Source organism: Eptatretus burgeri, chromosome 1 (genome assembly GCF_056783735.1).
Source record: "Eptatretus burgeri isolate ZD-2024b chromosome 1, Ebu_testis_v1, whole genome shotgun sequence".
NCBI classification, from domain to species: Eukaryota; Metazoa; Chordata; class Myxini; order Myxiniformes; family Myxinidae; genus Eptatretus; species Eptatretus burgeri.
In genome coordinates, this window is record NC_140961.1 from 20765199 (window position 1) to 20793081 (window position 27883).

Here is a 27883-nt window from a genome sequence, read left to right on the forward strand (position 1 = left end):
CTGTGGGAGGAGAGGACGGGGAGCATGCCGCTGTGGGAGGAGAGGACGGGGAGCATGCCGCTGTGGGAGGAGAGGACGGGGAGCATGCCGCTGTGGGAGGAGAGGACGGGGAGCATGCCGCTGTGGGAGGAGAGGACGGGGAGCATGCCGCTGGGGGAGGAGAGGACGGGGAGCATGCCGCTGGGGGAGGAGAGGACTGGGAGCATGCCGCTGTGGGAGGAGAGGACTGGGAGCATGCCGCTGTGGGAGGAGAGGACTGGGAGCATGCCGCTGTGGGAGGAGAGGACTGGGAGCATGCCGCTGTGGGAGGAGAGGACTGGGAGCATGCCGCTGTGGGAGGAGAGGACTGGGAGCATGCCGCTGTGGGAGGAGAGGACTGGGAGCATGCCGCTGTGGGAGGAGAGGACTGGGAGCATGCCGCTGTGGGAGGAGAGGACTGGGAGCATGCCGCTGTGGGAGGAGAGGACTGGGAGCATGCCGCTGTGGGAGGAGAGGACTGGGAGCATGCCGCTGTGGGAGGAGAGGACTGGGAGCATGCCGCTGTGGGAGGAGAGGACTGGGAGCATGCCGCTGGGGGAGGAGAGGACTGGGAGCAGGGGAAGCAAGGAGGGGGCAGGACTGGGAGCAGGGGAAGCAAGGAGGGGGCAGGGTGTTACAGATCGTGTTTTTAAAGATCGATTATATGACAGAACATTGTCACCATTTAGTTTTTTTTTTCTGCTTGGGTGGATTCAGTTGAGCAAGTGCCTGGAATTTCATCTGGCGGTTAAATGGATGAAATACCAAACGGTCCAGCAGTCCTTCTCTGTCTGGCAGTTAAATGGACAGGTGCCTGGTTGCAGTAGATTCAAATTTTACTCCCTGGTGGATTGGTGGAAGATTTACCCTTTTAGTTTGACATACACCCCCCCGCCCCCCAATCCACTAACTCCCCCATTAATGCCATATCAACCAGGATTGGGTGGATTCCTACAAACGTTTAATATACAAGTTAATTTCCATTTTCCTTCCTTCACTCCTTCTCGGCACGTCTCTTTAGCGCTCATTTGTAAATTGTATTAAAATTAAATTGTTCGGATATTTAAATTATTTACTTTTGCAACCATTTTTACTGCAGGACGAGCCGGCGTTTGATGAGGTTTTTCAAAACGCCAACTTCACCTCCTTCATATTTCGATTGAGAGTTAAACTGGAGAGCTTCAATGTAAGACCCAACCCCGCACCCCCCTCCCCAATCCCATCCACACACATGGCTGCCACCACTCGTATTAAAACACAGGCCTCCGCTCCCTCCCAGCCATGATCAAAGCAGAATGGACATAACCTTATCGATCTCTCTCTCCATCTCTCCACAATTCCCTCCTGCCAGGATGAAAGTCGCATCAAAGCAACTGTGATGGAAGCCACTCACATCAATCACACGGTCTACGCACGTCACCTTGTGGATTGCATCCCGACACTCCCCTGACTCGTTTTAACACTCCCCTATTCTTTTTTTATTTTATATGTAGTTTTTTTTTTTTCCTGCCTGCCTTGCCTTACTCCTCCAATGAAAATAAAGTTTTGTTTTTGTTTTTTTTTCTATTCATTTTGCATTTCCACAGCTTGCGTGAAGCCCGTACCTTGTTCCGCATCCTGCTGCGTGTACGTCCCCATATACAGTATTTACAGGTTTCTTCTTCATTATTAATCTGATCCTTTTTATTCTATTTTCGATCATTCTGGATAGTTTGCTTTGAGTAGATTACACAACAATGAAGCATCTTTGTTATTAATAGTTTAAAAGGCAAAAAAGCTGGGCCTTCATTCATGCGGGAGTCGATTGTTGAATGAGAATTTGTGAATAACTGTTAAAGCAGCTGCTTGATTTATATTGATGGTTACCTTATGGCTGTAGTCAATCAACTGTATCAAATGAGTTAACTGTTCAATAAAGTTCCAATCTTTGGTTGAGGTGTCTGGAACTCCCTTCATACATCCTGTGTCCTGGACATGGTGTTTCCATCTCGTTAAGGGCACTTTGGCTAAAGGAGGAGTAATGTTTAACCTTGAGTTCCATGGACTTTCGACTCTCCCACCCTGGGTTCCCTGGAGAAAACTCCGGCCGCTCGGTTACATGGTGGTTTGAATTGCGGCTGGGAAACCAGTTGCTTGGGTTTAAAGTTTTAATCGTATCCATCCTTTCATGCACCTGCTGCAAATGAATCTTCTTCTTCTTCTTCTTCTTCTTCTTCTTCTTTCGGCTGCTCCCGTTTGGGGTCACCACAGCGGATCATTCGTATGATCCGCATAGTGATTTGGCTTGGTTTTTATGCCGGATGCCCTTCTTGACGCAACCCTGGTCGCCTCTTACGACACAGAAATATGGTACACCTATTCCAACCGGGGAATACACCCTGGTGGCATACACCTGCTGCGAATGAATATGGTGGCAAATTGAAGAATTTCTCTAAATGTAAAGGCTGTTTAAGTTTCTGCGATTTTGGGTGCAGTGTGAGATTATTGTATTTCCAGGACAGCTGCCGTAAAGGTTAAAGAGCATCTTGTGGATGTTATTTTTTTTATGTCTCCGCACCAAGGGTGCCGGAGGCATTGTGTTTCTGGGTTGTCCGTTCGTCCATCCGGATTTTCGTTTACGCGATAACTCAAGAAGCAAATTGTAGAATTTCATCAAACTTGGTAAAAAGGTAAAGTAAGATGGGGCAATTAAGTGATTAGATTTTGGGCCAGATGTGATAAAGATCAAAGGTCAAGGTCAAACTGTGAAATTTTACTGTTTATGCCCTAACTCAAGATATTGGACAGAATTTCATCAAACTTGGTGCAAAGGAAAAGTAAGGCAGGGCAATTAAGTGATTAGATTTTGGGCCAAATGTGATAAAGGTCAAGGTCGAACTGAAATTTTACTGTTTATGCCCTAACAAGAAAATATTGGACAGAATTTCATCAAAGTTGGTACAAAGGTAAAGTAAGACAGGGCAATTAAGTGATTCGATTTTGGGCCAGATATGATAAAGGTCAAGGGTCAAATATGTCAATACTCAAGTGTTTGTGCGGGAGAGCGGAGGCATACCCGTCGACTGCGCTCAGTCAAATTACTCTAGTTTTTTTTTTTTTTAATGAGGTTCAACATGCTGCTTGTACATGTCATGACGTCACAAATAATCGCACACTAAATGTGTCCAGCACTGACGGGGCAACTGGGGAACCTGGAACAAGCTTTCAAAAGCTTTGCTCCTTTTAATTATATATACTTGGCGGGAATATTTGTCCTTGCACCATGTCATGTACCAACCCAACCTAACCTTCATCTGTGTAATCGTGAACGAAGTGAGCTTAATACTTAACGCGTGCACGTGAGAGAATAGGAAACAACAACACAATCGCCCTGGCTATTTGGAATCCGTGTCGTTAGCTAAGACGTTTTGCTTCCGGTTGTTGTTAAACGCTTTGCGGTGTATAAACACGATTGGGTTTTATTACTTAACGCGTGCACATGAGAGAATAGGAAACAACAAAAACAACACAATACCCTGCCAATTGTGAATCCGTGTCGTTGGCTATGACCCTTTTGCTTCCGTTTTTGTTTTGTTTGTTTTTTTTTTTTTGTTTCCGGTTTTTGTCATGGGAATGATGCATGCCGGGAGATCATGACCGGAAGTGTTTATTTATTTATTCAATTATTTATTTTCCCAAAGTTAATTTTATCCTTCCGAAAGTGATTTTTTTTTTTCATGACAGGAAGTGTTTATTTTGTATTTAACATTACCGGGAGTGATTTTGAAACTCTTTCCGGAATTTTTAATTTCTTTTATTCATGACCAGAAGTAATCGTTTATTTATTTATTTATTCAATTATTTTTTTTTCCCCAAAGTTGATTTTAATAAAGATATCTCCCACATCATCAAAAAATAATTTTAATCGTGATTTACATTATTTGTTCGCTGATCCCAAATCCAGCCCGAAGTAACCGGAAATTGCGTCAAAATCATCAGCTGTGCGGCGCTTACATGTACCACGGTATAGTTGGCAAGTATACAGTTGTGAACAAGTTATAGGTAAAGTCAGAAGCGAATGTAAGAAGAAGTCTACGTTCGCTTCTCGGCTTTGCCTATTCCATATTATACGTAGTTATATCGCCTCTTTCGAAGAGCAACCTCTGGTAGATTTCATGTTTCTAACAGGATATGAATCTCCATTTAATTAAATGTGAGAAAATACGTGAAATTTTCCTGCGAAACTTCTATCAGGCACCGCCACCACAACTGCAGCCAGCTACACCGCAGGGATCGCAATGCCAACCTCAGGATGAGGACGCACAATGACATTAAATTAAGAAGAAGAAGAAGATGTATATGAAGAGGAAGAATCAGTTAGATGGCGTTTTGCTTTCTGTTGCTCTTGCTGCTCTTTCCGGGTTCTTGGGCCGATTCTCTCGCCGAAAGGACAGTGTGGGCCATAAATGCAGGAGGAGATGTGCACACGGACCAATACGGGATACAGTACAGTTCAGACCCGTTGGATGGGATCACAGGCACAGGTTTGGCCGGACGCGCGACGAATCGGACGGCGTCTTGTTAAAAAATTTCAAATCTTTCACGACCATTTATTTTTGTGAACCCGTCTTTGATTAACTCTGTCTGAATTAATCCCTTCCATATGCTACTGCTGAAAAAAATAAAATAAATATTGGGATGAAGTAAACTTTTTTTTTGTAAACCCACGTGACCTTTACTGATGCTATTTTGCATTGCTGACTGGGCGACCATGTTCATGCCCCTGAGGAGATCCTTTCAAAATCATTTTCTCACAGATCATTCATTTATGATTCCCATGAGGTCGTCCCCTCCCTCCACCCAAATAAAATTCACCTTTTTGCATCACTCCACCTCCGGATGTCATCGTGATTTGCCATTTGTTTAAAGCTTTCATCCTCTTTTTCACATATTCACCTCATTTGTTGTTTTTTTATTTTATTTAATTTCTCTTCTCTATTTCCAGCATCTGATTACGGTCTTCAGATGTCCATCGGACGGGTTCCTGACCAGGACCAGATACTCTATCAGACCGAGCGATGGGCAGACACCACATTTATGTACGAATTGGAGATCCTTGGAGATGGCCACTACGTCATCGTGCTCAAGTTCGCCGAAGTTTACTTCTCTCAACCTCAGCAGAAGGTTGGAGGGACATCTCCAGATGTTTTGCACGCTCAGCCACGCTTCGCTCTTTCGGTTGTGTCGACAAGTTGTCTTTTTCAGTTTTTCAGCCTGCAAAAGTATTCACCCCCCCCTACCCCCCCTACCAATAATGGCACATTTAGATGAATTACTAATTGCTAGTGCGTACGAAGAAGAACGATATCAAACCTTGAAAAGGCACATACTCAGGTCCCCAGCGTCAATTGTGACGTCATATCAAACGAAGAAGAAGAATTGTGACGTCAATTGTGACATCATAGCACCGTGTCCTGTCATTGGTTTGGTAAATAAATGGCCATAACTTGGGAACCGCTTGTCCGATTAATATCAAACCTTGAAAAGGCACATCCACAGGTCTCCAGAAATATACCTGGCAAGTTTCAATTAGATCGGACCAGTGGTTGTCGAGAAACAGCGGTCACAGACACACACACACACACACACACACACACACACACACACACACACACACACACACACACACACACACACACACACACACACACACACACACACACACACACACACACACACATTGCTGGAATTGTAGGTAGATGTAGAAATAATTTTTTACAAATGAATTTTTTGATTCATCACTGAAGAGATCAAACGAAACTGTTATCGTTGTATAAGGTTACATGTCAGGAATACCTGTAAAAAATACATGTACAAATCAAAATTCACTGGTTGTAAAAGTTATTCAACCTTTGAGGTTAGTACTTGATGGGAGAACCTTTGACAGCAATGACTGCAGTGAGGTTTTTGGGTAGGTCTCTACGGGCTTTACACAGTGAGACGATGAAATATTTACCCATTCTTCACATGAAAATTGATCTAGTTCTGCCAAGATTATGCCTGGTGTTGGCTTAATGGTTAATGCCTATGTTCCTGAGTTCAAATCCTGCTCACCTGTTGAATTAATACCAGGTGGGGTTAACTTGATAATTGAGGCTGAACGAGGTGACGGATGGATGTGTCATAACCTGTTGACTTCCCAAGATTTGCCAGACATCCTCATTGGTAGATTCATTCATGTACGAATGTCCAATACAGAATGGTTGTGCTGAAGCAGTTTCTTAATTTGGGTTGCAATCCCACACGTGTCACCATTCCGACGCAATACACTCGACTGAAGGTGCAGGAGTTTGTAACGACTTCAGGGTGCCGGCGATAACTCACCTACTCTCCATGAAGCGCACCGTGGGATCTTTAACGTCCACCAACCGATGTCATGCCTGGTGTTGGCTTAATAGTTAGGGTGGTGTGCTTGGAATCCTAGGATCCTGAGTTCAAATCCCACTCGGCTGTTAAATTAATACCAGGTGGGGTTGACTCGGCCTGTCATCCTTCCGAGGTCGGCAAAATGAGTGCCAGCTTGCTGGTATACTGTGTCGGAGTGGCGATCCGTCCAGGATTGTGCCCAATAGCCAAGGAAACTGCTTAAACAGCAACAACGCTCTGTACATAGTGTGGTCCCAATCTCCTCCTCCTCCTCCTCCTATGCCAGGATTGATGGGGATCGTCGATGGACTGCAATCTTCAAGTCTCGCCATAAATGTTCAATTGGGTTCAAGGCAGGACTTTGACCGGGCCACTCAAGAACATTCTGTTTCTTCTTATTCAACAACTCCAGTGTGGCTTTATCTTTGTGCTTCGGATCATTGTCCTATTGAAACGTGAATCTCCGACCCAGTTGCAGATTCATGGCTGAATCAAGCAAGTTTTTAATCAAGGATTCTCCTCTACTTTGCACCGTCCATTGTCCCTTCGATTCGAACAAGCTTGCCAGTCCCTGCTGATGAAAAGCAGCCCCATAACATGCTGCTGCCACTAATATACTTGACAGTAGGGATGGTGTTGACTGGTGATGTGCAGTGTTAGGCTTGTGCCAGACGTAACGCTTTCACTTTTGGCCAAAAGGTTCAATTTTTGTCTCGTTTGACCACAAAACGTTTCTCCACATGCCTGCAGTATCAATAAGATGCTTTTTGTCAAACTCCATACGAGCTTTTAGAGGCGTCTTTTTCAGGAAAGGTTTTTTTTTCATGCGACCTGTCTATAGAGGCCAGCTTTGTGAAGGGAATGGGATATTGTTGATTGATGAACCCTGACCCCCATCTCGGACATGGAGCCTTGCAGATCTTTCAAACACATTGTTTGATTGACAGTGACATCATAAACCAGTTTCCTGCTTGCGCAGCTGCTGAGTTTGGATGGGCGACCTGATCTCGGGAGAGTCTGGGTGGTAGGATACGTCTTCCCCTTCTTAATGATGGATTTCACCGTACTCAAAGGGATAATGAGTGACTTTGAAATCTTCTTATAACCCTCTCCTGAACGGTGCTCTCCACCACTTTATGTCTGACTTCTTTCGAAAACTCCTTGGTCTTCATGTTTGCCTTGTTGGTTACCCAAGTGAGTTGCACGTGTTGTTATTATTAAGTTTGATTTGAAAGCATCATGAAATAAGCTCAGGTGGCATGAAAATGTGAAAACTTTTTCGGGTTGGGAGGGGGTGAATATTTTTGCAGGCCACTGTACCTTCAGTTCTCTTCTTCGGAAACATATTTTATGGTCTCCGTCATCCCTCCAAGAGACGTGATAACACTGTTCTTGTGAAAGACACTGAAGGTGAAAAAAGGTTGAATGGAAAGCAACTTGGAAAAGCCAAGACATGTTTCAAATTCTGAAGAAAAGATCATTTTGAAAGGCAAGCTTATCTTTTTGGTTTCGAAACTGAGGTCGAAGATACAGATCCCATCTCCGCTGGAAGAGAATTCCATATCTTGGGAGCAAAAGCTGAAAAAGTGTGATTGCCACAGTATTCGGTCTCGTGGGAAGAATTGTCAGAAGGTTCAAGTTGGAGCACGATGAACGGAGATGATGTATGCTGAGTGTTGCTATTTTGACTAACCATTCCAGCTGCAGAATTTGGAACAGTTGCAAGTGTCTGCGAAGCCTCGTTTGCACCGCGTTTTGAACCACTCTCACTGACCACGTTTGCACCTAAACTCTGCCTCCTTCCCCTAAACCCCACCTCCATCCCCTGAACCCCACCTTCTTCCTATAAACCACTTATTCAATGTGGATGTAGAGGAATGTTAAATCCGGCCGACGAGACACACAAAATGGTCGTCCACTCATGCTCTATTGCACCTACGACATCACGTTTCCAGCTACGTCAGCTGACCTCATGACGTTGTATTCACCCATTCTTTCTGGTTTGCAATTGTCACATTTTACGTCAGATATTTACAGTTAGCAGGCTAGCTACGTACGTTGTAAAATCCGAAATAGCGGAAGGCAATTCATTCCAAATTGAATTGTAGGTAGGCTTAAAACTGTACAAAAACATGAATACACCACTTGTGTATTCATGATAACGGTAATCGTATTAATAAATAATGCGATATCGTTCATTAATTGTCTTTTTTCTTCATTTTCATCGCGACGTAACCAGGTGACTATGCCAGTCCAACCTCTTTGACGTCTTCCTCTTGAATTGTAACTTAATCTTCTAATCTAATTCAAATCCTGCTAGGCTGTTGAATTAATGCCAGGTGGGGTTGACTCTACCTGTCATCCTTCTGAGGTCGGCAAAATGAGTACCAGCATGCTGGTATCCTGTGTCGGAGTGGTGTCCTGTCCAGGATTGTGCCCAGTAGCCAAGGAGACTGCTTCGGCAGCACCAACACTCTGCACAGAGTATGGTCCCATTGGATGGATGGATGGAATTACGTCTAGCGCTAGGCTCTGCCTCTACGGACATGCACGGCACCGGCATCCAGCACTCAACTGTCCCATCGCTTCGCTGACAGCAGTTGAACACCATAATCCATATATCACAAAAAGAGATCAAGCAAGTATCTTCCATCAGAAGCAAGGTCAGGAATATGAGTGGGAGAGGAATGAATTGGCAGTGCAGGTAGAGCATAGAGATCTGTTATTCTTAGATTGTGGAACTATCTTCATAGTAATAAAAATACATAAAACATCGAAGAGTAGTACACAAGCTGAACGGAAACGAAGAAGAAGAAGAAGAAGAAGAAGAAGAAGAAGAAGAAGAAGAAGAAGAAGAAGAAGAAGAAGAAGAAGACATCTGTCAAAGTTGCCCAAACAAATTTACAAGTGAGTCCAAGAGACTCAATTGGGTTCCACAAACTCATGCGAACACATTGTCGAAACAATGCCACCCTGATGGCCTCAGGAATGCAACTGAAATGGCTGCACGGACCATCCCCATGCATGTCCATGGCAGTACAACCACTTCGACATTTTACACCTGATACATCAGCTTCTCAAAGCATTACCAAAGACTTTGGGATCCTGTACTACCAGGTGGCCAACACCTGCAACCTGTTTATTTCCGGTACTCTTCAGAGAGACAGAATTCATCAGATCCCACAGGAAGTCCGCAGGGATTTTTATTTTCTTCATTATTTCTTAGTGCCTGATGTTCATGGAAGAACTTGTACTTACAATGCATGTGAAATGAGAGCGAGAGATGAACCTTCAGAGTTTAGGCTTTATTCCATTTGATTGGAGCCGCTTCTGTGGACACACCAGGAAATACAGGTTCAGCTAGGAGTACATAAGCAGAAACGTATACATGTGCAGTTAACCATTGCAGACTAATCCGCGTAAGCACGGAGTTCGATATAATCTCCATTCTCACCAGTCAATGAGCACCTTCAGTTAACGAGCATCAAGTGGACAGCCGATGTCAATAGCAATGCCCCGGGGACAATCACTCGTGCCGCAGAGAGACCTCCCCTTATACGCGAGACGCACAACATGTGATCCCGCGTCATGTCCCTTGATTCACGTTAATTCACCACATTCTCCTCACCTTTAAAATGTAACTAGGGGCCCATCTTACACACCATGATTGCTTTAGCTCTATAGGAGTATACATTTCAAGCAACGCGGACTAATAGGTCTACAGGAGCATACATGCCAAGCAGTGATTATTTTGAGTTGTAGGAGCATGGAAATGAGCATCGATATATGATATAATGGGCATATAGGAGCATGAGCAGCGAGAATGCCGATAATCCCCTTTACAGATTGAGTCGTCGAGGGGCCTTATTCGTCGACCTCTCCGGGAGTAAACGGCAGTTTCACTTGAGGGAGACTCCCGATCCTCTTGGTGAGCCTCGACTTGTGCCGGGGATGACTCCTCGATCGCCCTCGGGGGGAACACGGCAGCCCCGTCCGCCTGGCGGAGTTCCTGGGGGGAAATGTCAGAAGGAGGAGAGCCAGGAGGTGGTGTACCGGCGGGAGGAGTACCGGGCGGGAGCCAGATGGCGAACCGACACAGTGGTCTCCTGCCATCCGGGAGCCTGACATGAGCATACTCTGATTAGTGTCAATGAGTTCGACCCCCTCCACCAGCGGTTCATACTTGCTTTGTCGTACCGGCGTTTCATGAACACTGTACCGGATGGGTCAGCCAGTTGGGCACCGTTTGACTGTCAACATAACGTCGTTGGTGAGTAAACATACGTTCGTGAGGAGTGGCATTTGTGGACGTGCAGAGCAAAGAGCGTATGGAATTCATTGCGTCAGGAAGAGCAACCTCCCATCGCTCGGGGCCCAGTCCTCTCGATTTCAGCGCCAGAGTTATGGCTTTCCAAATAACTCCATTATACCTTTCCACCTGCCCGTTCCCCTGTGGGTTGTAACCCGTCGTTCGACTAGTTGCTATGCCGTGCTCTAATAGGAATTGTTTTAGCCCGGCCGACATGAAACACGGCCCTCTGTCTGAATGTATGTACGAAGGTCTCCCAAACATAGCGAAGACGTCAGACAGACATTTTACGACAGTGCCCGAGGTCATATCCGAGCACGGAAACGCGAAAGGGAACCTTGAATATTCATCAACAACGGTGAATATGTATCTGTTGTCTGTCTCGGTGGGCAGGGGCCCTTTGAAGTCGATGTTTAGTCTCTCGAAGGGGGGAAGTAGCCTTGATCAGTCTGCCAGATGCCGCGCCAAAGAATCTGGGTTTTAGTTCAGCACAAACAGGGCATGAAGCATTCATTTGTTTAATATCTTCAACAGAATAGGGAAGATTTTGTCTGCGTACGATTTAATGTGCCATCCTGGTTACCCCTGGGTGGCACAGAGACACATGGAGGTCTTGCAAAGCCTGACTGATTGTTGCCGAACTGTAGACCCGGGAGAAGGTATCTGCAGCAGGGTTTTCCTTCCCGGGCCGGTAAACAATGTCGTACCTGTAGCAGGCTAGGGTCTATCCGCCATCTCATAATTTTTTCATTCTTAATTTTCCCGTTATTTTTCCCATCAAACATGAAAGCCACGGATCGTTGGTCCGTAACGAGCGTGAAGTGGTTTCCCAGTAAATAATGTCTCCATTTACGCAGCGCTTCGACGATGGCGTACGCCTCCTTCTCTATTGCCGAGTGTCTCTGCTCGCTCTCTAGAGAGAGTTCTCGAGAAGAAAGCGCCACCGGCCGCCCAGACTGATTAAGTGTTGCAGCTATGGCGTGATTTGAAGCGTCGGTTTCCACCACGAAGGGCACCGAGCTGTCGATCGATAAAACCACGGACTTACTGATATCATCCTTGAGATCGTGGAAAGCTTTCACGACAGCGGCATCTGGTGGAAAGTTTTTGCAATGCACTAGGGGATATATTTTCTCGGGAGTATTGCGAAATCCATCTTGCATAGTAAGCGAACATCCCGATCACCCGGCGCATTGTCTGCAAGTCCTGAGGTGGTGGAAGCTCACGGAGCGGGCGCACCGCTCAGGATCAGGCTTAATTGTGCCGTTGGCTATCGTGTAGCCGAGAAGGTCAATTGACCTTGCCGAGAATACGCATTTCGTAGTTGAGAGTCAGATTATATTTTCCAGCAATGCTCAAGAATCTGTCCAGATTCCTATCATGTTCCCTCTGATCCCTACCGCACACTGTGACATTATCCACGTAAACAAAAGTGTCTTCGAGGTTTTCATCTGAGATGATGTCGTCCATAACCCGTTGGAAGCAAGCTACTCCATTCGTGACACCGAATGGTATCCTTCTGAACTGGTAGAGGCGCCGCCCTGCCTGGAATGCAGTGTACGGTTTGTCTTCCTCTCGGATGGGAATTTGATGATAGGCGCTTCGCAAGTCGATGGTACTGAATACCTTATAATTGGCCACGCGTGCTCGACCATCTCATCTATGCGCGGCAGGGGGTAGGCGTCGAGTTGGGTGAAGCGATTGACCGTTTGGGGAATAATCGACAACCATCCGTCTCTTATGGTTCTGACTGCTGGTCACTAACACCTGTGCGCGCCATGGCGAATCGCCGGTTCTATAATTCCCTCCTCCAGTAATCGCTTGGTTTCTGAAGTGATGAAATTCATGTCAGCAGTGGTATATCGCCGCGATTTGATCGCTATCGGTTTGCAGACCGGCGACAAGTTAGCGAACAGCTGGGGGGACGTCACCTCCGCGGTGGTCAGCGCATTTAAAATTAGACGAGGCTTGCTTCCTCCAAAGGGTATTTCGACGCCGTGTGCTGCTTGAGGACATTATGACCCAGAATTACGTCTGCGCACAAATCACGAAGCACCAGCACCTTTACATCCCGATGCGTGTACCCTTTTACGTCCAATTCAACATTGCAGTACCCTCGTACGCGGGATTGTAGTGAGGTGGCGGCCATGCATACCGTATTGTCAGTCGGGTGGATTACCCATTTCCTGCCCTTCACTAGCGAGCTGTTGACGAAAACTTCAGAGCTACCGGTATCAATCAGTGCCTCAGCCATATGCCCGTTAATTCGCACGTTGATGATAGCCTTGGATAGATTCCCCGGAGAGGCTGCAGTCAATTTATTTTGCGAGTAGAGAGCCGCAGAAGTGGGTTTATTCCTCCTTAGAGTAGATTTACATACCCTGGCATAATGCCCTTTCTTGTCGCAATTCATGCATGTGGCATCTCTGGCTGGACATTTTTGACGAGGATGCCTTTTGTACCCACAAAAGAAGCATTTACCGACCGGAGCAGTTGCTGAGGAGTTTGACGAGGTCTGGGTATCCGGCTCCTCGGGTGTTTCTCCATCCCTCATGTCTGGCTGAGTCTGTGCCAGTGGGGTTCCTTGGGTTCCCATCGTAGCAGCGTGCTCATCAGCAGCATCGGTGCCCCAAATGACTCAGAGTGCTGCTGAGCCGTATCCATCGGGCGAGGCTGATCGACTAGCTTGTGAAGAGTGGGTTGCGCCTTCTCTAGTAGGCGTTGCCGTATGTGGGCTGATCTGAGTCCTTGGATGAATGCCGCCCGTGTCGCTTCCTTTCGGTGTTCCTCGGCGCTACGGCCCGGAAGCTGCCGTCTTTTCCCAGCTGATTCAGAGCTTGCAGGAACTGATCGATTGTCTCCCGGCTGCTTGCTTGCGTGTGTTGAGAAGATGTCGTATGTATACCTCGTTCTTGGGCTTCACGTAGAGCGCCTGCAGTACGTCAATCGCTGCTTCGTAAGTGTCGCACCCCGAGAAGAGCCTGTATACGCCGGGCGAGACATGATTCACGAGACCGGCAAATTTGTCAGCTCCTCCGCGATGATGGTCAGATAGTGTGAGAAGGAGCAGAACCAATGTGACCATTTCATTTCTGCGTCAGTCGTGTTTGGGTCTGCGTCGAACCTCTCTGGTTTGTAGATCTTGTCCATCTTTGGTTGAGAGAGCCGAGAAAATCAAATGGAATAAATTGAAATGAGAGCGAGAGATGAACCTTCAGAGTTTAGGCTTTATTCCATTTGATTGGAGCCGCTTCTGTGGACACACCAGGAAATACAGGTTCAGCTAGGAGTACATAAGCAGAAACGTATACATGTGCAGTTAACCATTGCAGACTAATCCGCGTAAGCACGGAGTTCGATATAATCTCCATTCTCACCAGTCAATGAGCACCTTCAGTTAACGAGCATCAAGTGGACAGCCGATGTCAATAGCAATGCCCCGGGGACAATCACTCGTGCCGCAGAGAGACCTCCCCTTATACGCGAGACGCACAACATGTGATCCCGCGTCATGTCCCTTGATTCACGTTAATTCACCACACTTGTACTTACAATGTACAAAGAACTTGTACTTACAATGCATGTAGTACGGGGATAATAGGAGATGTTGTACCTTTGCATGAATTACAAGGACAGATTGTTGGAGGAAAATAGACAAATCAACACAGTATATGAGATTTGAACCTCGCACCCCAGCATAATGAGCTACGTATTAAGTAGATGGGAATGCTAAACATGTCAAATCAAAACTATTTTCATCTTGTAAATCTCATTTTCAGGTGTTTGACATCAGAGTCAATGGACACGCAGTACTCAAGGACCTGGATATATATCAGGAAGTTGGACGAGCTACAGCTCTCGATGTGCTTGTCCCACTGTCGGTGTCTCATGGGCGTTTAAGTTTGTCTGTAGGAGCCTCCAGCTTTCATGGTTCCCTCTCTATTGAGTTTGTGAAGGTGAGTGAATTACTTGTGTTTGTGTGGATTTGTGTTATTTGGAACATGCTGTGCAAAATTTCAATACACTCCTTTGTGTGTTGGGTCATTTGGTATTGTGGCCACCTTTGAGGTCACGGAGATGCTCCCCTGATGTGCAGTCAAATCCAAACTAACCCGCTGCCCCCGGTGTTGTACCAGCGGCAAGTGCTGCATCTCAGAACTCCTCGGATGGGGACGTAATGTCAGCTGTCCCATCTGCCTTTAAGTTATTGACGTTAAAGATCTCACAGTTCTCAAAAAAGAGGAGGCCATTGTGTGTCGCTACCATGGCCGAACTGCTTGTATCAAAGTCTTATAGAAGATGTCCAAGTTAATAATGAAGGGGTGTACATCTGTCATTACAAGTAGAGACAACAAAGTCTCTACTCAACAGGATCACTGCACACATCCACTCATTTCTTCCTCCTTTTCCTCACCTGTGGGACGAACAAACACGTTCTCTTTAATCTCCTTCCCTCCAGGTCTTCAAGACAGCTGTTCATCACCATCTCAAATCATCTCCCATCCAAAACCATGATCTTTTCTGCACCTGTTAAAGCACCGCCCACCCCCAAATGTTGCTTTCGTATGCATCTTCCCCATCGCCTGCATTCACTCGTACCCCTCAACCTTACTTGCGCATCCCTTGTCGTCTGTCTCCCTCTATTTTCTCCTTCTGTCCTGCTATTGGCATTTCCCCCTTCTCTTTCTGCTGTTCCTTTTGTTATGTTGCGTCCTGATCCGTTCTGTGTTCCAGCTCTTCCACGAGCCTCGAGTCGGTATAAAAAAAGGAGATGAAGTTGATTGTTAGGGGATGGGATGAGTAAATAGAAGATTTAAGTGAAGGGATTCCTCTTCTTTGTTCGTATGCAGCATAAGGTTGCAGGGCAGCATCATTGGCTGAGGGTGCAATTGTGCCGCTGATGCAATGTCCTCTGCTGGTTAAGGCAGGAATTTGGAATTTGGCCATGATGCCAGCGATAGCTCGCCTACTCTTCACAAAGGACACCATGGGATCTTTAATGTCCACCAACGAATGCTGGCAGATGGGAGGCCCATTTAATGGGACGCCAGTGTATGGTTATTGTTACCTTTTACGTCCTCGTTTAGATACCATACCACAAATAGGTAAGTCAGATAATAAGTATCAAAAGTCTTTAACGTCCAACAGAATGAAATTTTCTGCTGACTTGGACCAAAAACATTTTCACATTCTTTCAAAACCCAACTCAACAAGTCTCCAGGTGAGCTAGGCATAACACGTTTATTCTTCTTCAGGGGTACACAACAGCTTTCCCTTAAACTGTTTCTTTTGGTTTTTAAACAGTGATCTAAGGCTCATGGAGGAGCTTTTACAAAATCAAACGAAAGACCAAATACTGCAGTGGAGTCATCAGGAGGAAACTAGATAAGTAGAGCAAAGATGGAGTCATCAGGAGGAACCTGGATAGGATTCGGGTTTCAGCTGCAACTCCTCTATCCTCAAACCCATCCCAGCGCAGCCTCGTGAGCTTTACAGAAAAAAAATATTGCAGCACAAGGACATTAGGAGACATCAGTTCCTTTTCACATGAAATGGACAAATCAACATAATATGTGGGATTTGATCCTTGAATCCCAACATCAAGCGCTGCATGCTCAGTTGGGAACCACAAACAGTCCAACCGGCTAAAACACATTAATAGTGATCCTCAATGATGGATGAAGATCGATGTAACCTGATAGAAGGCTGATATAACTCTCTACATGTTACAAGTATGTAGACACTTGACCACACCAACCTGGAATTATCCATCTGACTCGAACACGAGATGATCCATCTCATGCACAGTACTTCCTCAATCTCAAAAAGCATGTTTTATGCTCATTTCTGTCCTGAAGAGGAAGATTTTTTTTCCCCATATCTAATAGGTATCATTGATATTGTTGCGGGCTGGAGGTCTGGTGGTGAGAACGACCGCTAGGTGGGGAAAGTTACGTCGATTCCCACCGGACTCTCCGGAATTGTCGGCCGTCGCTCACGGATAACTCCGTGAGGCGGCGGGTCGCTTAACCGACCGTGGACGCCAATATCTCCACCGCGTAGCGTAGGGTCTTTTTGTCGACAAGCAATTTACCTAATTAACCACGCGGTGTCATCTACCGGGGACCCACACCCTCGGCACGTCTTGCTCGAACCGGGTCACTCTACCGACGGCAGTAGAGTTCCAACTACCGACTACCAACTCCGGTTCGGGTGCAGTCGAGCGGAACCGCCAAAGCCGTGCCGGCTCGGATGAGCAGATTAACGGGAACAAAGACCCGGCGAAAACTCAGATCCGAACCATGCTGGACCAATGAAAGAAAGGACGGAAACTAACTGGGAACATTTCTACAATTGTTTTATTTACAGCAGGAAGGACACAGAGCAAGCTTATCGCGGATATACAGGAGATTTACAATGATCGAAAACACTTATGCAGTTGTACTTCGCAGACGGCGCCACACACACAGACACACACACAGACGAAAATAAAACGGAGGTGAATTCCAAGGAACCTCGCAGTCAGGGAGAGAGACGAGCTGGGGTCACGGCTCGGCTGGATACCTGTACGTTGGAGGGAGGGGGTGCTCCGTGGTGCGGCACCTGCCAATGGTCGTGCAGCTCGGCCCGCAGTCACACGCGTCGGGCTCGTGTCCGCGGAGGAACCCGAGCGGAGTCCCAGGGCGGGGATCAGGGTCGGGGACAGGACCCAGCGAGAGACCCGGTCGAGGTCGGGTGTCCTCGGTCGTTATTGGAATCGACCAGACGGATCGCTCCATCAAAGAAGAATGGCCAGGCACCACCACCCACAAACTCGTGAAAAAGTTCTCAGTCTGTCAATCATTCTCGTACACCGAACTCAAGACTCCAGCAAAACTCCAATGAACGCCCCAGCGAATGCAGAACTGAATTGAGCCTTTTGACTGAACTCCAACGAATGCCCCAGCGGATGCATAATTGAACTGAGCCTGTTGACTGAACTCCCATGAACGCGCGTCTCAGAGGGTCCCTTCGTAGTCCATCGACCTCCCTCAGTGGGGCGGGGCCTTGGTCAAAACTAACATCACTGTCCGACCTGATTGGATGGGGCTCCCATGGGTCTGCCCTTTCTGGGCGGGGCCTCGGCCAGGCACCGGCGTGGCCCTCCCACTCCACGCATGTGTGGGGAAGGTGAATGACGGTGCAGCCACACTGCGTACGTTTGGGGGAAGCCGAGAAGGAACCGAAACAGCGAACGTGGAGATTTTGCCTCGGAAAAATGAGTCTCTGTAGACAGCGGGTGGACAGTGGTACGCTGTGGCCAGTGAACCGAGGGCTGCAAGCACTAGGAAGGTACCGTGGCTCCATAAGAGGGGAAATAAAGATCGCAACGCACCCTTCGATTTCCCACTAAACACGAGGAGGGCTTCTGTCTACACATATACTTAACGGCATAACTAACTTCAGGGCACCTGTATGTTTGAATGCCGAGAACCGTAAAACTACCCCCCCCCCCATTTTGCTAGACTCGTTCCGAGTCGTTAACATCCGTGTGGCATGCAGGTTCTAGGTTTCCCCTAGTACGTTTTACCTACAGATCCCTGAGTGCGACATTTGAATACAAGTCCCAAAAATAAATAACCTCGTGCGTTGTGTAACTAAACTAACAGACTCATTCGGACAACTTACCTATATTGCCGGCGCTAAACAAACAACAGGTGGGTTAGGATTATATACATTTCTGATATTTACACTACCCATGGCTCAGGACCTGTGACTTGTGGAGAGAACACAACAAAGGCAACATTCGTGGATGAGTGCACAGCAGGCAATCGACGATCGGGCGTCTTCAGGGCCTTTAATGGTCCCTTGTTTGTCACTGAATTATTTTTTTTCGTTCCTGTCTGCTGGAGGCAACTCACCCTAACACGGCAGGCCATGCGCCGTTTCACAGGCCATTTGAACTGGCCTTTATGTAACAAGGAGATATCCTGGCTGCGCAGTGCAGTCCCTGGTCCATTTGAAATGACCTTTATGCAACAACAAGGAGATGGATGTATGGGCTGCGCAAATGCAGTCCCCGATAATGCGGCTGCCTGAAGGGCAGTCCTTGCAAACACTTTCAGAGATGGTCCTGGAGCACATGGTGAAGGTGGTGACATGGTAATGCAAATAAAGGCATGGGCAGGTATAGCAACTGGAGTCAAGGCAAAGACAGAAAAAGCAAAGCATGGCTAATGCAGACCAGGTAAGGTGCAGTACAACAGGTCGGCACATGAAGCTGGCCGGCCTCGGTGTGGTCTCGTGAGGTTGTGGAGGGAGTGTGGTGGCGCCGGCCGGTCCGAAGACTGGCTCGGACCTACCCTACGGTCTCCCCCCAACCTATTGCCTAGGCCTGTCCTTGTCCATACCCACCCCCATTAGCTTGCAACACCAAAAAAAAAAATCCAAATTTAGACTTTTTTATTGTTTATTTATAATGTTTTTTTCTTTTCTTTTCTTTTATAATTACATGTGTCCCTAACCCCCTTATTGTCTTTGTTCAGCTAACCTGTCCTGACTGTCTATCCCCAATCCCTAAGATCCTTCTTGAGGGGATTGAGGAAGAGACAAGTGAATCTGTCTCAAGGCCCAATGCAGTCTCAGAATAGCTTCCACAGATTTCAGCAATTTTCCAGGTGAGTCCAGCGGCCCACGAACAGCGAAGGGATGGATGGTGCGAAGGGGTACACATTTCCTATCTATCCTAGCATTTATTAAATGTTAATCTATCTCCGGGGCTTTTCAACACGCCTGTCTCTTTAAACTATTGGTTCTAGCAACCACGATTCCCATCGCCTGTGTTGGTGTTCGTTATTAATTTGGGCCTGGCCCGCAAATTTTCTCTCGTGCCCTTGCACAATTTCATGGCTGGGCAGCGTGGCTCCATTGGCAGGGATACTATTGCCGAACTCGAACTTCAGCACCCCTGGATCGCTGAGGCTGTCTCCAAGCCTACCTACTCCTTATTAACATGGGGAATGCCCTCTCTGGCATCTACCCCGTCGATGCCCATGTGGCATTTGGTGCTCCGGGTCCCGTTTCCGTGGGCTGCCCGTGCCCATGACACTAACTCCGTCCCTTGGACACATGGCCTACTCTGGCCAATCACTTTGGTGCCCGGGGTGCCCTTTACTCAGAACGCCTATTTCCACAGCCACGCTCCCAGCCGGTCAATAGACTCCTGCACCCTTCAAAAGGTTTCGTGCCTTCGTTCGACACCAATAACAAACCGACATCTGTTTTGGTGAATTTAACTAACCCGCTAACTGTTATTACACTGACCTCGGATTCCCTTGGGTGGGATTCACACCTCCCCCCCCCCCAATCATTCATTTGCACCATGCATTCCACATTCACTCCATTCACACTCGGGCCCGCTGACCCTCATTCATTCATTATGTTTCTTTCTTTTTTTTTCTTTTTCACATCACACTGACGCTAACTACGTTCCCCTAACTACCTCGTGCTCCCCGTCATCCCTTACTCTAATGCACGTTCCTTTTAACTCTACATAGCTAATCTACGTCTCCATGACACACTCCATGTCTGTCTATGTCTCCAATCCATTCTAAATTCGAAACTAAAATTCCCCTAACTGATTTTACCAGGCCCCATGGAGGACTGCTCATTCCCCATGAAGCCGGTCTATCTCATGCTAAACCCTTCCCCTAACTAATGCTCCTTTGCCCACTTGATGAGGATGTTCGCTACATCCTGGCCGGGCATCGTGTACTCGTGGCAAGGCTCGACGAGCCTTGCATCTCCAGGGTGGCAGTTTACAACACGCTTGTCCCCTCCGTTTGGGCGATACATGATGCCTTAACGTCGCCCCATAAATCGCAGCAAGCGCCATCCATCATGTGAGCCACCATGCTCTACTCACCCGGCCTTCGTGCTGCGCGAGATCTGCCGATGACGTCACTCACACAAGGACCGCTCCGCGCAGCTTGCCATGCCCACGGGCCTGGAGGTGTCGCCATCGAGACTCGCTCCGCGCGCTCCACGAACAGCACTCGCGGCGAGAAGCACGTCGGCCCCTGTACACGTGCGCGCTTGGGTTGTTCGCAAAACACAGAACGGACCTCGCACGTGGCGTCCTACGGAGCCGGCGCAGTTTCCGAAATGGCTCTGTCCGTTACACGACCCACGACTCCCGTTTTGGTCGGTCCGTGTCTCATTTCCTCACGTGCACTCACACATGCCATGTTACTCGCAGTCTGTACACACTCCTGGACAATCATACTGGGGGCTCGTGTTAGTCCAAAAGATCCCAAGGTTTCTATCCCCCCCAAGCTCGGCATGTACCCTTTCGCATTATGCAACGGCTCCACCTCGTATGGTCTTACCGGACTCACCTCGTCACGGTCTGCCTCGAGGGAGCATACCGTCTCCCCTTGTTCTTGCGGGAGGTTAATCCGACCCTCACATTGGGTCCCAATACATTCCCCAAGCTCAACCCCAATGTCCCCTACCAGTTCTATGTGTGTGTGTGCTCCTCTTTAATTTCCTACAATTCATCCACAACGTTTATGATGCCCAATAACTGGCTCTTCGTCTCTACCTGCCCGAGTTTACAGGTTTCACTCTTAATTATCGTAGCGTCACTCGTCACCTCGACGTTGCCCGTCGTCATCGCGGTCCGAACAACCTCCACACTTCCCCTCGACTCGGTCATTTCCCCACGTAGTGTACTGGTGTCATCCGCCATTTTCCCATTCATGCTTTGCATTTCACACTTCACCTTTACCAACTCCGCTTTCATTTCCTCCTGACCCGCCTTCATTTGTGCTTGTAAGCTTATTCCCATGTTTTGCGTATCCCCTTTCATTTATGTTTGTAAGTTTTGTAAATTCCCTTTCAGTGCTTGTGCATTCACATCCATTATTTGCGCATTCACATCCATTCTTTGCATTCGTATCTCCAACATCTGTCTAATGTCAAATGACCCTGGCGAAGCTGATCCGCCACGATCGGGCGCGGATCCGACAGGGATCGTTCGGTCCTCCAGAGGGGAAATTTGATGCAGGGGAAACTCCGGCATTGTCGCCGTTGCCCCCAATGCTACCTCTGGGTTTGGCTGCAGGGAAAGATCTTCCTCACAGGTGTTGTCCTGAGCCACGGATTCCTTTTTAGCTTGCCTGTTCGAGGAACAGAGAGCTATAGCGATACCCCCGGCGTGAGCGTCAGCGTGAAAATTTTAAAGTTTTTGGTGCAAGTTATTTTTTCCTTTCTAATGTTTTATCTACCACACTATTTTTTATACGACCGATATATATATATATATATATATATATATATATATATATATATATATATATATATATATATATATATATATATATATATATATATATATATATATATATATATATATACACATACATGTCGGGGCGTATTACGTGATACCGGTCGTCCGTACGTCTGTCCGTCCACACTCTCACTCCCAAAGTTTTCAACTTTCACGTTTCATATTTGGTACATAGGTACAGACTGTGGAGATGGTGTGTCACGACATACGTTCGTCATCTAAAGTGGTTGCCATGGCAACCAGGATACTGTTTTCCATGTAGCAGCACAATTCTGTATATACCTTCTTGTTCGGGCGTATATTGTGCTCACTTGCACTCTTGTTCCTGATTGCAATATACAAATACATATATTGCTTTAAAATTATTTGGATCAGACTTCACTGCAATGCTTTATAAAAAAATATTAATTATTAGACTAGTCTTTTAAAAACGATCAATGTACAAACAGGCGAGCATTGGGTGGCTTTGACACCAACTCTCTGGTTACATTATATCAGAACCCACCTGTACCAGCTCGTCTTGGTCCGCCGTAGTTCGTTCCGAGGATTAAATAAAGTTTGACTGCTTTTAATTTCGGAGGGAAGGGGTGGGGGGGGGGGTTGCCAAGCACACCCCTGGTCCGAATCCCGTAAATTTCTCTATGGGGGCGAAGGGGTTCGAGATCCAAACTCCTGACACCAAACTGTTGCGAGTTTGGTGTCCCGTAAATTTCTTTGTGGAGGCGTGGGGTTCGAATCTCACTCCTGACTACCAATCTGGTGCGGGCCGGAGGTCCGGCGGTGAGAACGACCGCGAGGTTGGGAAAGTTACGTTGATTCCCACCGGACTCTCTGGAATTGTAGGCCGTCGCTCACGGATAATTCCGTGAGGCGGCGGGTCGCTTAACAGACTGTGGACGCCAATACCTCCACCGCGTAGCGAAGGGTCTTTTTGTCAAGAACCAACTACCAGGGAACCATGCCCTCGGCACGTCTTGCTCGAACCGGGTCACTCTACCGACTGCGGTAGAGTTCCAACTACCGACTACCAACTCCGGTTCGGGTGCAGTCGAGCGGAACCGCCAAAGCCGTGCCTGCTCGGATGAACAGATTAACGGGAACAAAGACCCGGCTAAAACTCAGATCCAAATCATGCTGGACCAATGAAAGAAAGGACAGAAACGAACTGGGAACATTTCTACAATTGTTTTATTTACAGCAAGAAGGACACAGAGCAAGCTTATCGCGGATATACAGGAGATTTACAATGATCGAAAACACTTGGGCAGTTGTACTTTGCAGACGGCGCCACACACAGACAAAAATAAAACCCAGGTGAATTCCAAGGAACCTCGCAGCCAGGGAGAGAGACGAGCTGGGGTCGCGGCTCGGCTGGGTACCTGCACGTTGGAGGGAGGGGTGCTCCGTGGTGTGGCACCTGCCAATGGTCATGCAGCTCAGCCCGCAGTCATACGCGTGGGGCTCGTGTCGGCGGAGGAACCCGAGCGGAGCGGAGTCCCAGGGCGGGGATCAGGGTCGGGGACAGGACCCAGCGAGAGACCCGGTCGAGGTCGGGTGTCCTCGGTCGTTATCCGACTCGATCAGACGGATAGCTCCAACAACGAAGAATGGCCATGCACCACCACTCACAGACTCGTGAAAAAGCTCAGTCTGTCAATCCTTCTCTTACAGGTCAGGTATGGGAGCATGTGCCAGAACAGCGCCTCTTACACCAAACTCAAGACTCCAGAAAAACTCCAACGAACGCCCCAGCGAATGCAGAACTGAACTGAGCCTTTTGACTGAACTCCAACGAACGCCCCAGCAGATGCAGAACTGAACTGAGCCTTTTGACTGAACTCCAACGAACGCCCCAGCAGATGCAGAACTGAACTGAGCCTTTTGACTGAACTCCCTCGAACGCGCGTCTCAGAGGGTCCCTTAATAGTCCATCGACCTCCCTAAGTGGGGTGGGGCCTTGGTCAAAACTGACGTCACTGTCCACCCTAATTGGACGGGGCTCCCATGGATCCGCCCTTTATGGGCGGGGCCTCGGCCAGGCACCGGCATGGCCTGCCCACTCCACGTGTGTTTGGGGAAGGTGAATGACGGTGCAGCCACACTACGTACGTTTGGGGAAGCTGAGAAGGAACTGGAACAGCGAACGTGGAGATTTTGCCTCAGAAAAACGAGTCTCTGTAGACAGCGGGTGGACAGTGGTATGCTGTGGTCAGCGAACTGAGGGCTGCAAGCGCTAGGAAGGTACCGTGGTTCCATAAGAGGGGAAATAAAGACTTATTACCCTCACTAAAAAAAAACATCACAACGCACCCCTTCGATTTCACACTAACCACGAGGAGGGGTTCTGTCTACACATATACTTAACGGCATTACTAACTTCGGGGCACCTGTATGTTTGAATCCATACGGTTCCTAGAACCGTAACAATATCAAGCAAAGTATTTCCATCGCTACCTGGGCACATGTTTGTCATTCAGTCAATCAGAACCTGCAAACAACTGCTTCTCACTTGCGTAGACGGTCGTGGAAAAGTATAGAGGGTGACAACACATTGTAAGGGTTTTTCTGATCAATGAGTGTACAAGAGGCCTCAATGCATTCCATGCTAATTATACAGCACACGTGAAGCAAAAAGCAAGCTTAAGCAATTGGTTCACTTTGTCTGTCTGTCTGTCCATCTGTCCGTCCACAAACATCAGTTTATGATCGAGGGACAATTCAATTTAAATTCAATGTTCTATTTTGAACATTAAATCGGAAACAGACCTGGAGTTTAGCAGAACTTTGCCTGTGAATTCATCCCGATCGCACATGCGCAGAGAGGAGTAAGATAATGTTTTTACTCTGTCTTCCAGTCTGCCAGTCAAAAAAAAAAAATTGAAAATCATTCCAAACGGGTAACTTACCATTTTTAAGGTTGTTATAAAGGACACAAACAACCGGCACGAAGAACTAAAGCAACATAGTCAATAAGGTGGTGTAAAAGATGCTGCATCAATAGTGGGAAAGTTTTTTTTGTTTTTTGTTTTTCGTCAACTTTTAAAATCTTTATTTTATTTCAATTTAATTCTACACTTGAATACTACAGAACATAAATCAAAGTTTTAGCACTTTCAAACCCCTTCCGTTTAGCAGTGCTTGGACAAAATATTACAGCATTTTACATCGTCTTGCCCAAACAAATTTGTTGCTCGCAGATGACGACCATGTCCTTGTTTCTCAGGACTGCGTGGGGTAAGGTGTTCTATGAACGCTCTAGTTATTTTTTCTTCTTGTTTTTTTATTAATTTGTTGTTGCTCCCAAGGTGGCCATCGCTCATTGCTGGTTTCATATTTAGATATCGTTTTGTAAAATTTGTGCTTGTTACTGAGTGAGTGCTGATATCAAGGAATTGTGCTGGACTGGTGATGTAATTTGCTTGATTTGATACGATTGGATCGGATATGATTGAACGGTATGTCTTTCCCACTCCGCTTTTAATTTCTTGTTTTCATGACTTCTTCTCTTTCTTTGTTGTCTCTTCTTATACTTTTTATTATCTTCATCAGGGTCATCATGATAATCCGAAGATATGCGCAATCGCTGTGATACAAGGAATTGTTGATGGTAAGAGAAATCCCTTGAATAACCTTTTCCCCAAAAGGCCAAAGATCTTGAACAGTAGTGGAAATTTTACTTCTCAGGAAAGAGTAATAAGCAAAATGTACCAAGGAGTATACCAAGCTGTAGATAATTAATTAATGGAGTTTGGCATGAACAATGCAAAGGGAAAAGTACGGAACAAAATGGGGAAGAGATCAGTACAGGTATAGAAATAGTACGAGGCTGCGTACGCATTTACCTCCATCCCCAAAGGTGGTCGGAGGTTATGTTTTCACCCCTGTCTGTCTGTTTGTCTGTGAACAAGATATCTCAAAAGGTTGTGGTGGGATTCGGATGAAATTTGGTGGACAGGTTGGGTGTGGAAGACAAAGAAGCATTGATTTGATTTTGGTGAAGATCCGAATCCAGTTCTGGATACGAGAATTGTTTAATCTTTAAAGTGATTCTTCACCATTGAGAGATTTGGCCAAAAACGATATAGTCCTGTATAGCATGGTATTTCAAAAATGTATTGGGCCCGATATGTACTCGTGGATCAGGCATTGTGTGGCAGAGGTATGCGCTCTACCCAGTGCCCTTCTAGTTTCACCTGTAAATCAGTTTTTGGGCCAAAGAATGCAAATATCCGTTTTTTTTAGAGTAAGTTATATTGACATGTTTCAGAACAATCTATTTCAGAGAATACACTGAATAATTCAGTGAAAAATCTTATACATACGAAATGCAATAGTAAACTAGGACACTCGGTGGAGCGCATACCTCTGCCACATAATGCCTGATCCATGAGAACATATCGAGCCCAATACATTTTTGGAATGTCAGGCTATACAGTACTATATAGTTTTTGGCCCTATCTCTCAATGGTGAAGAATCACTTTAAAAATTATCAGATCCGGATCCGGATCTTCACCAAATTGAATCTCTTCTTCCTCGTCACACACCCAACGTGTCCACCAAGTTTCATCAAAATCCGTCCCCGACTTTTTGAGATATCGTGCTATGTATCGTTTTTGGCCCTATCTCTCAATGGTGAAGAATCACTTTAAGAAATTCTAGTAGTCGGATCCGGATCCAGATCTTCACCAATATCTAATCAGTTCTTCCTTTTCACACACCAAATCTGCCCACAAAATTTCATCCGGATTCGTGCACAATTTTTTGAGATATCCTGTAGACAAACAGACAGACAGACAAACAGACAGAATGGGGTGAAAACATAACCTCCTTCACCTTCAGTGGCAGAGGTTAAAAAAAAGGTAACTCACTCTTTCACCGTCTCGGTTTAGTCCTCAAAACTGTCCTCTCGTTGCTCTGAAAGCTGGTTATGTGAATCGTCACAGGACGTAAGTTGGCATGATCCACATGCATGGAACAAGGAAGCCCATATCTTTTGCAACTGCAACGGGGGCAATTGCAACCAGTTGCGCAATTGCAATGTACCATTTTCAATCGAGTGTCAGGTGCAGCATTCATATCAGACATTATGGGTACAAGTTGATTGTCTTCAAGTCTCCAATCCCAGTTCAAAGGATCAATATCGCTGTCCATCCCCATCCATGTCGTGGTCTGAAAGTACACCCTGAGACAATGGAATTTGGTGGAAGAGTCAGTTGGGGGAATACGTTCAGGCATAACTAATGATTTTGTAGAAACGACTTTCTTCGTGAGTATATCATAACGCAATGCTGCCAGAGAACATGTACTTTTCCCACCAAACATAACAGCCATCGCTTGGCTGCCGAGGTTTTCTCTGTCAGTGCGGTTCTTGCCTGGTAAAGTGAATGCATTTGCACAGGATTGGACGACTGGATCACCTTTCAAGAGTTTTTGGAAGGCTGATTTCTTTCCGACACCATAAACACAGGACGTTGAAATAACGTTGAAATCATGAATAAATAACAAGTGTGTACACAACTCACTGCCAAGAACACACTTTATGCAATTGATGTTGTAAACTTTTGGAATGCCTCTTGACTGACTGATCTTAAATACAGAGGAACTATCTCCTTCAAGTGACTACTCTGCAGTGCAGCACTGATGATCTAAGTAGCTTTCCAGTACAGGGGTTGATCAAATGTTATTACTGGAGCGACATGGTGTCTGCTGGCTAGGTTGTTGCTGAGGAACTCCAACGTGGACAGAATGCAACTTTTGTCACCGGGATGCATATCGATCATGGGCAAATACAGAATGGAGGACTGGCAACGATGTGTATACC

The 27883-nt window shown here is 46.7% G+C and overlaps 2 protein-coding genes across 7 annotated transcripts in view; both read left to right on the plus strand.

The window, feature by feature from the left end:
- RPA1 (replication protein A1) overlaps window positions 1–1951 on the plus strand; it is a 61934-nt gene extending 59983 nt beyond the window's left edge. For all 3 annotated transcript variants that reach the window (XM_085874252.1, XM_085874261.1, XM_085874269.1), the window contains 2 exons: window positions 1118–1204; window positions 1370–1951. In XM_085874252.1, coding sequence (XP_085730378.1) covers window positions 1118–1204; window positions 1370–1468 — 186 coding nt within the window. In that variant the 3' untranslated portion in view covers window positions 1469–1951. The remainder of the gene's footprint in view (window positions 1–1117; window positions 1205–1369) is intronic.
- Window positions 1952–4261: 2310 nt separating this feature from the next.
- The window catches only part of LOC147033980 (malectin-like), a 32688-nt gene continuing 9066 nt past the window's right edge, over window positions 4262–27883 (plus strand). Inside the window, exons 1-4 of one of the 4 annotated variants that reach the window (XM_085874295.1) lie at window positions 4262–4541; window positions 5003–5181; window positions 14512–14688; window positions 25611–25668. In XM_085874295.1, coding sequence (XP_085730421.1) covers window positions 4379–4541; window positions 5003–5181; window positions 14512–14688; window positions 25611–25668 — 577 coding nt within the window. In that variant the 5' untranslated portion in view covers window positions 4262–4378. Of the gene's footprint in view, window positions 4542–4761; window positions 4905–5002; window positions 5182–14511; window positions 14689–25610; window positions 25669–27883 lie in introns of those variants that run through there. The other 3 variants (XM_085874303.1, XM_085874286.1, XM_085874275.1) reach the window with 3 other exon arrangements.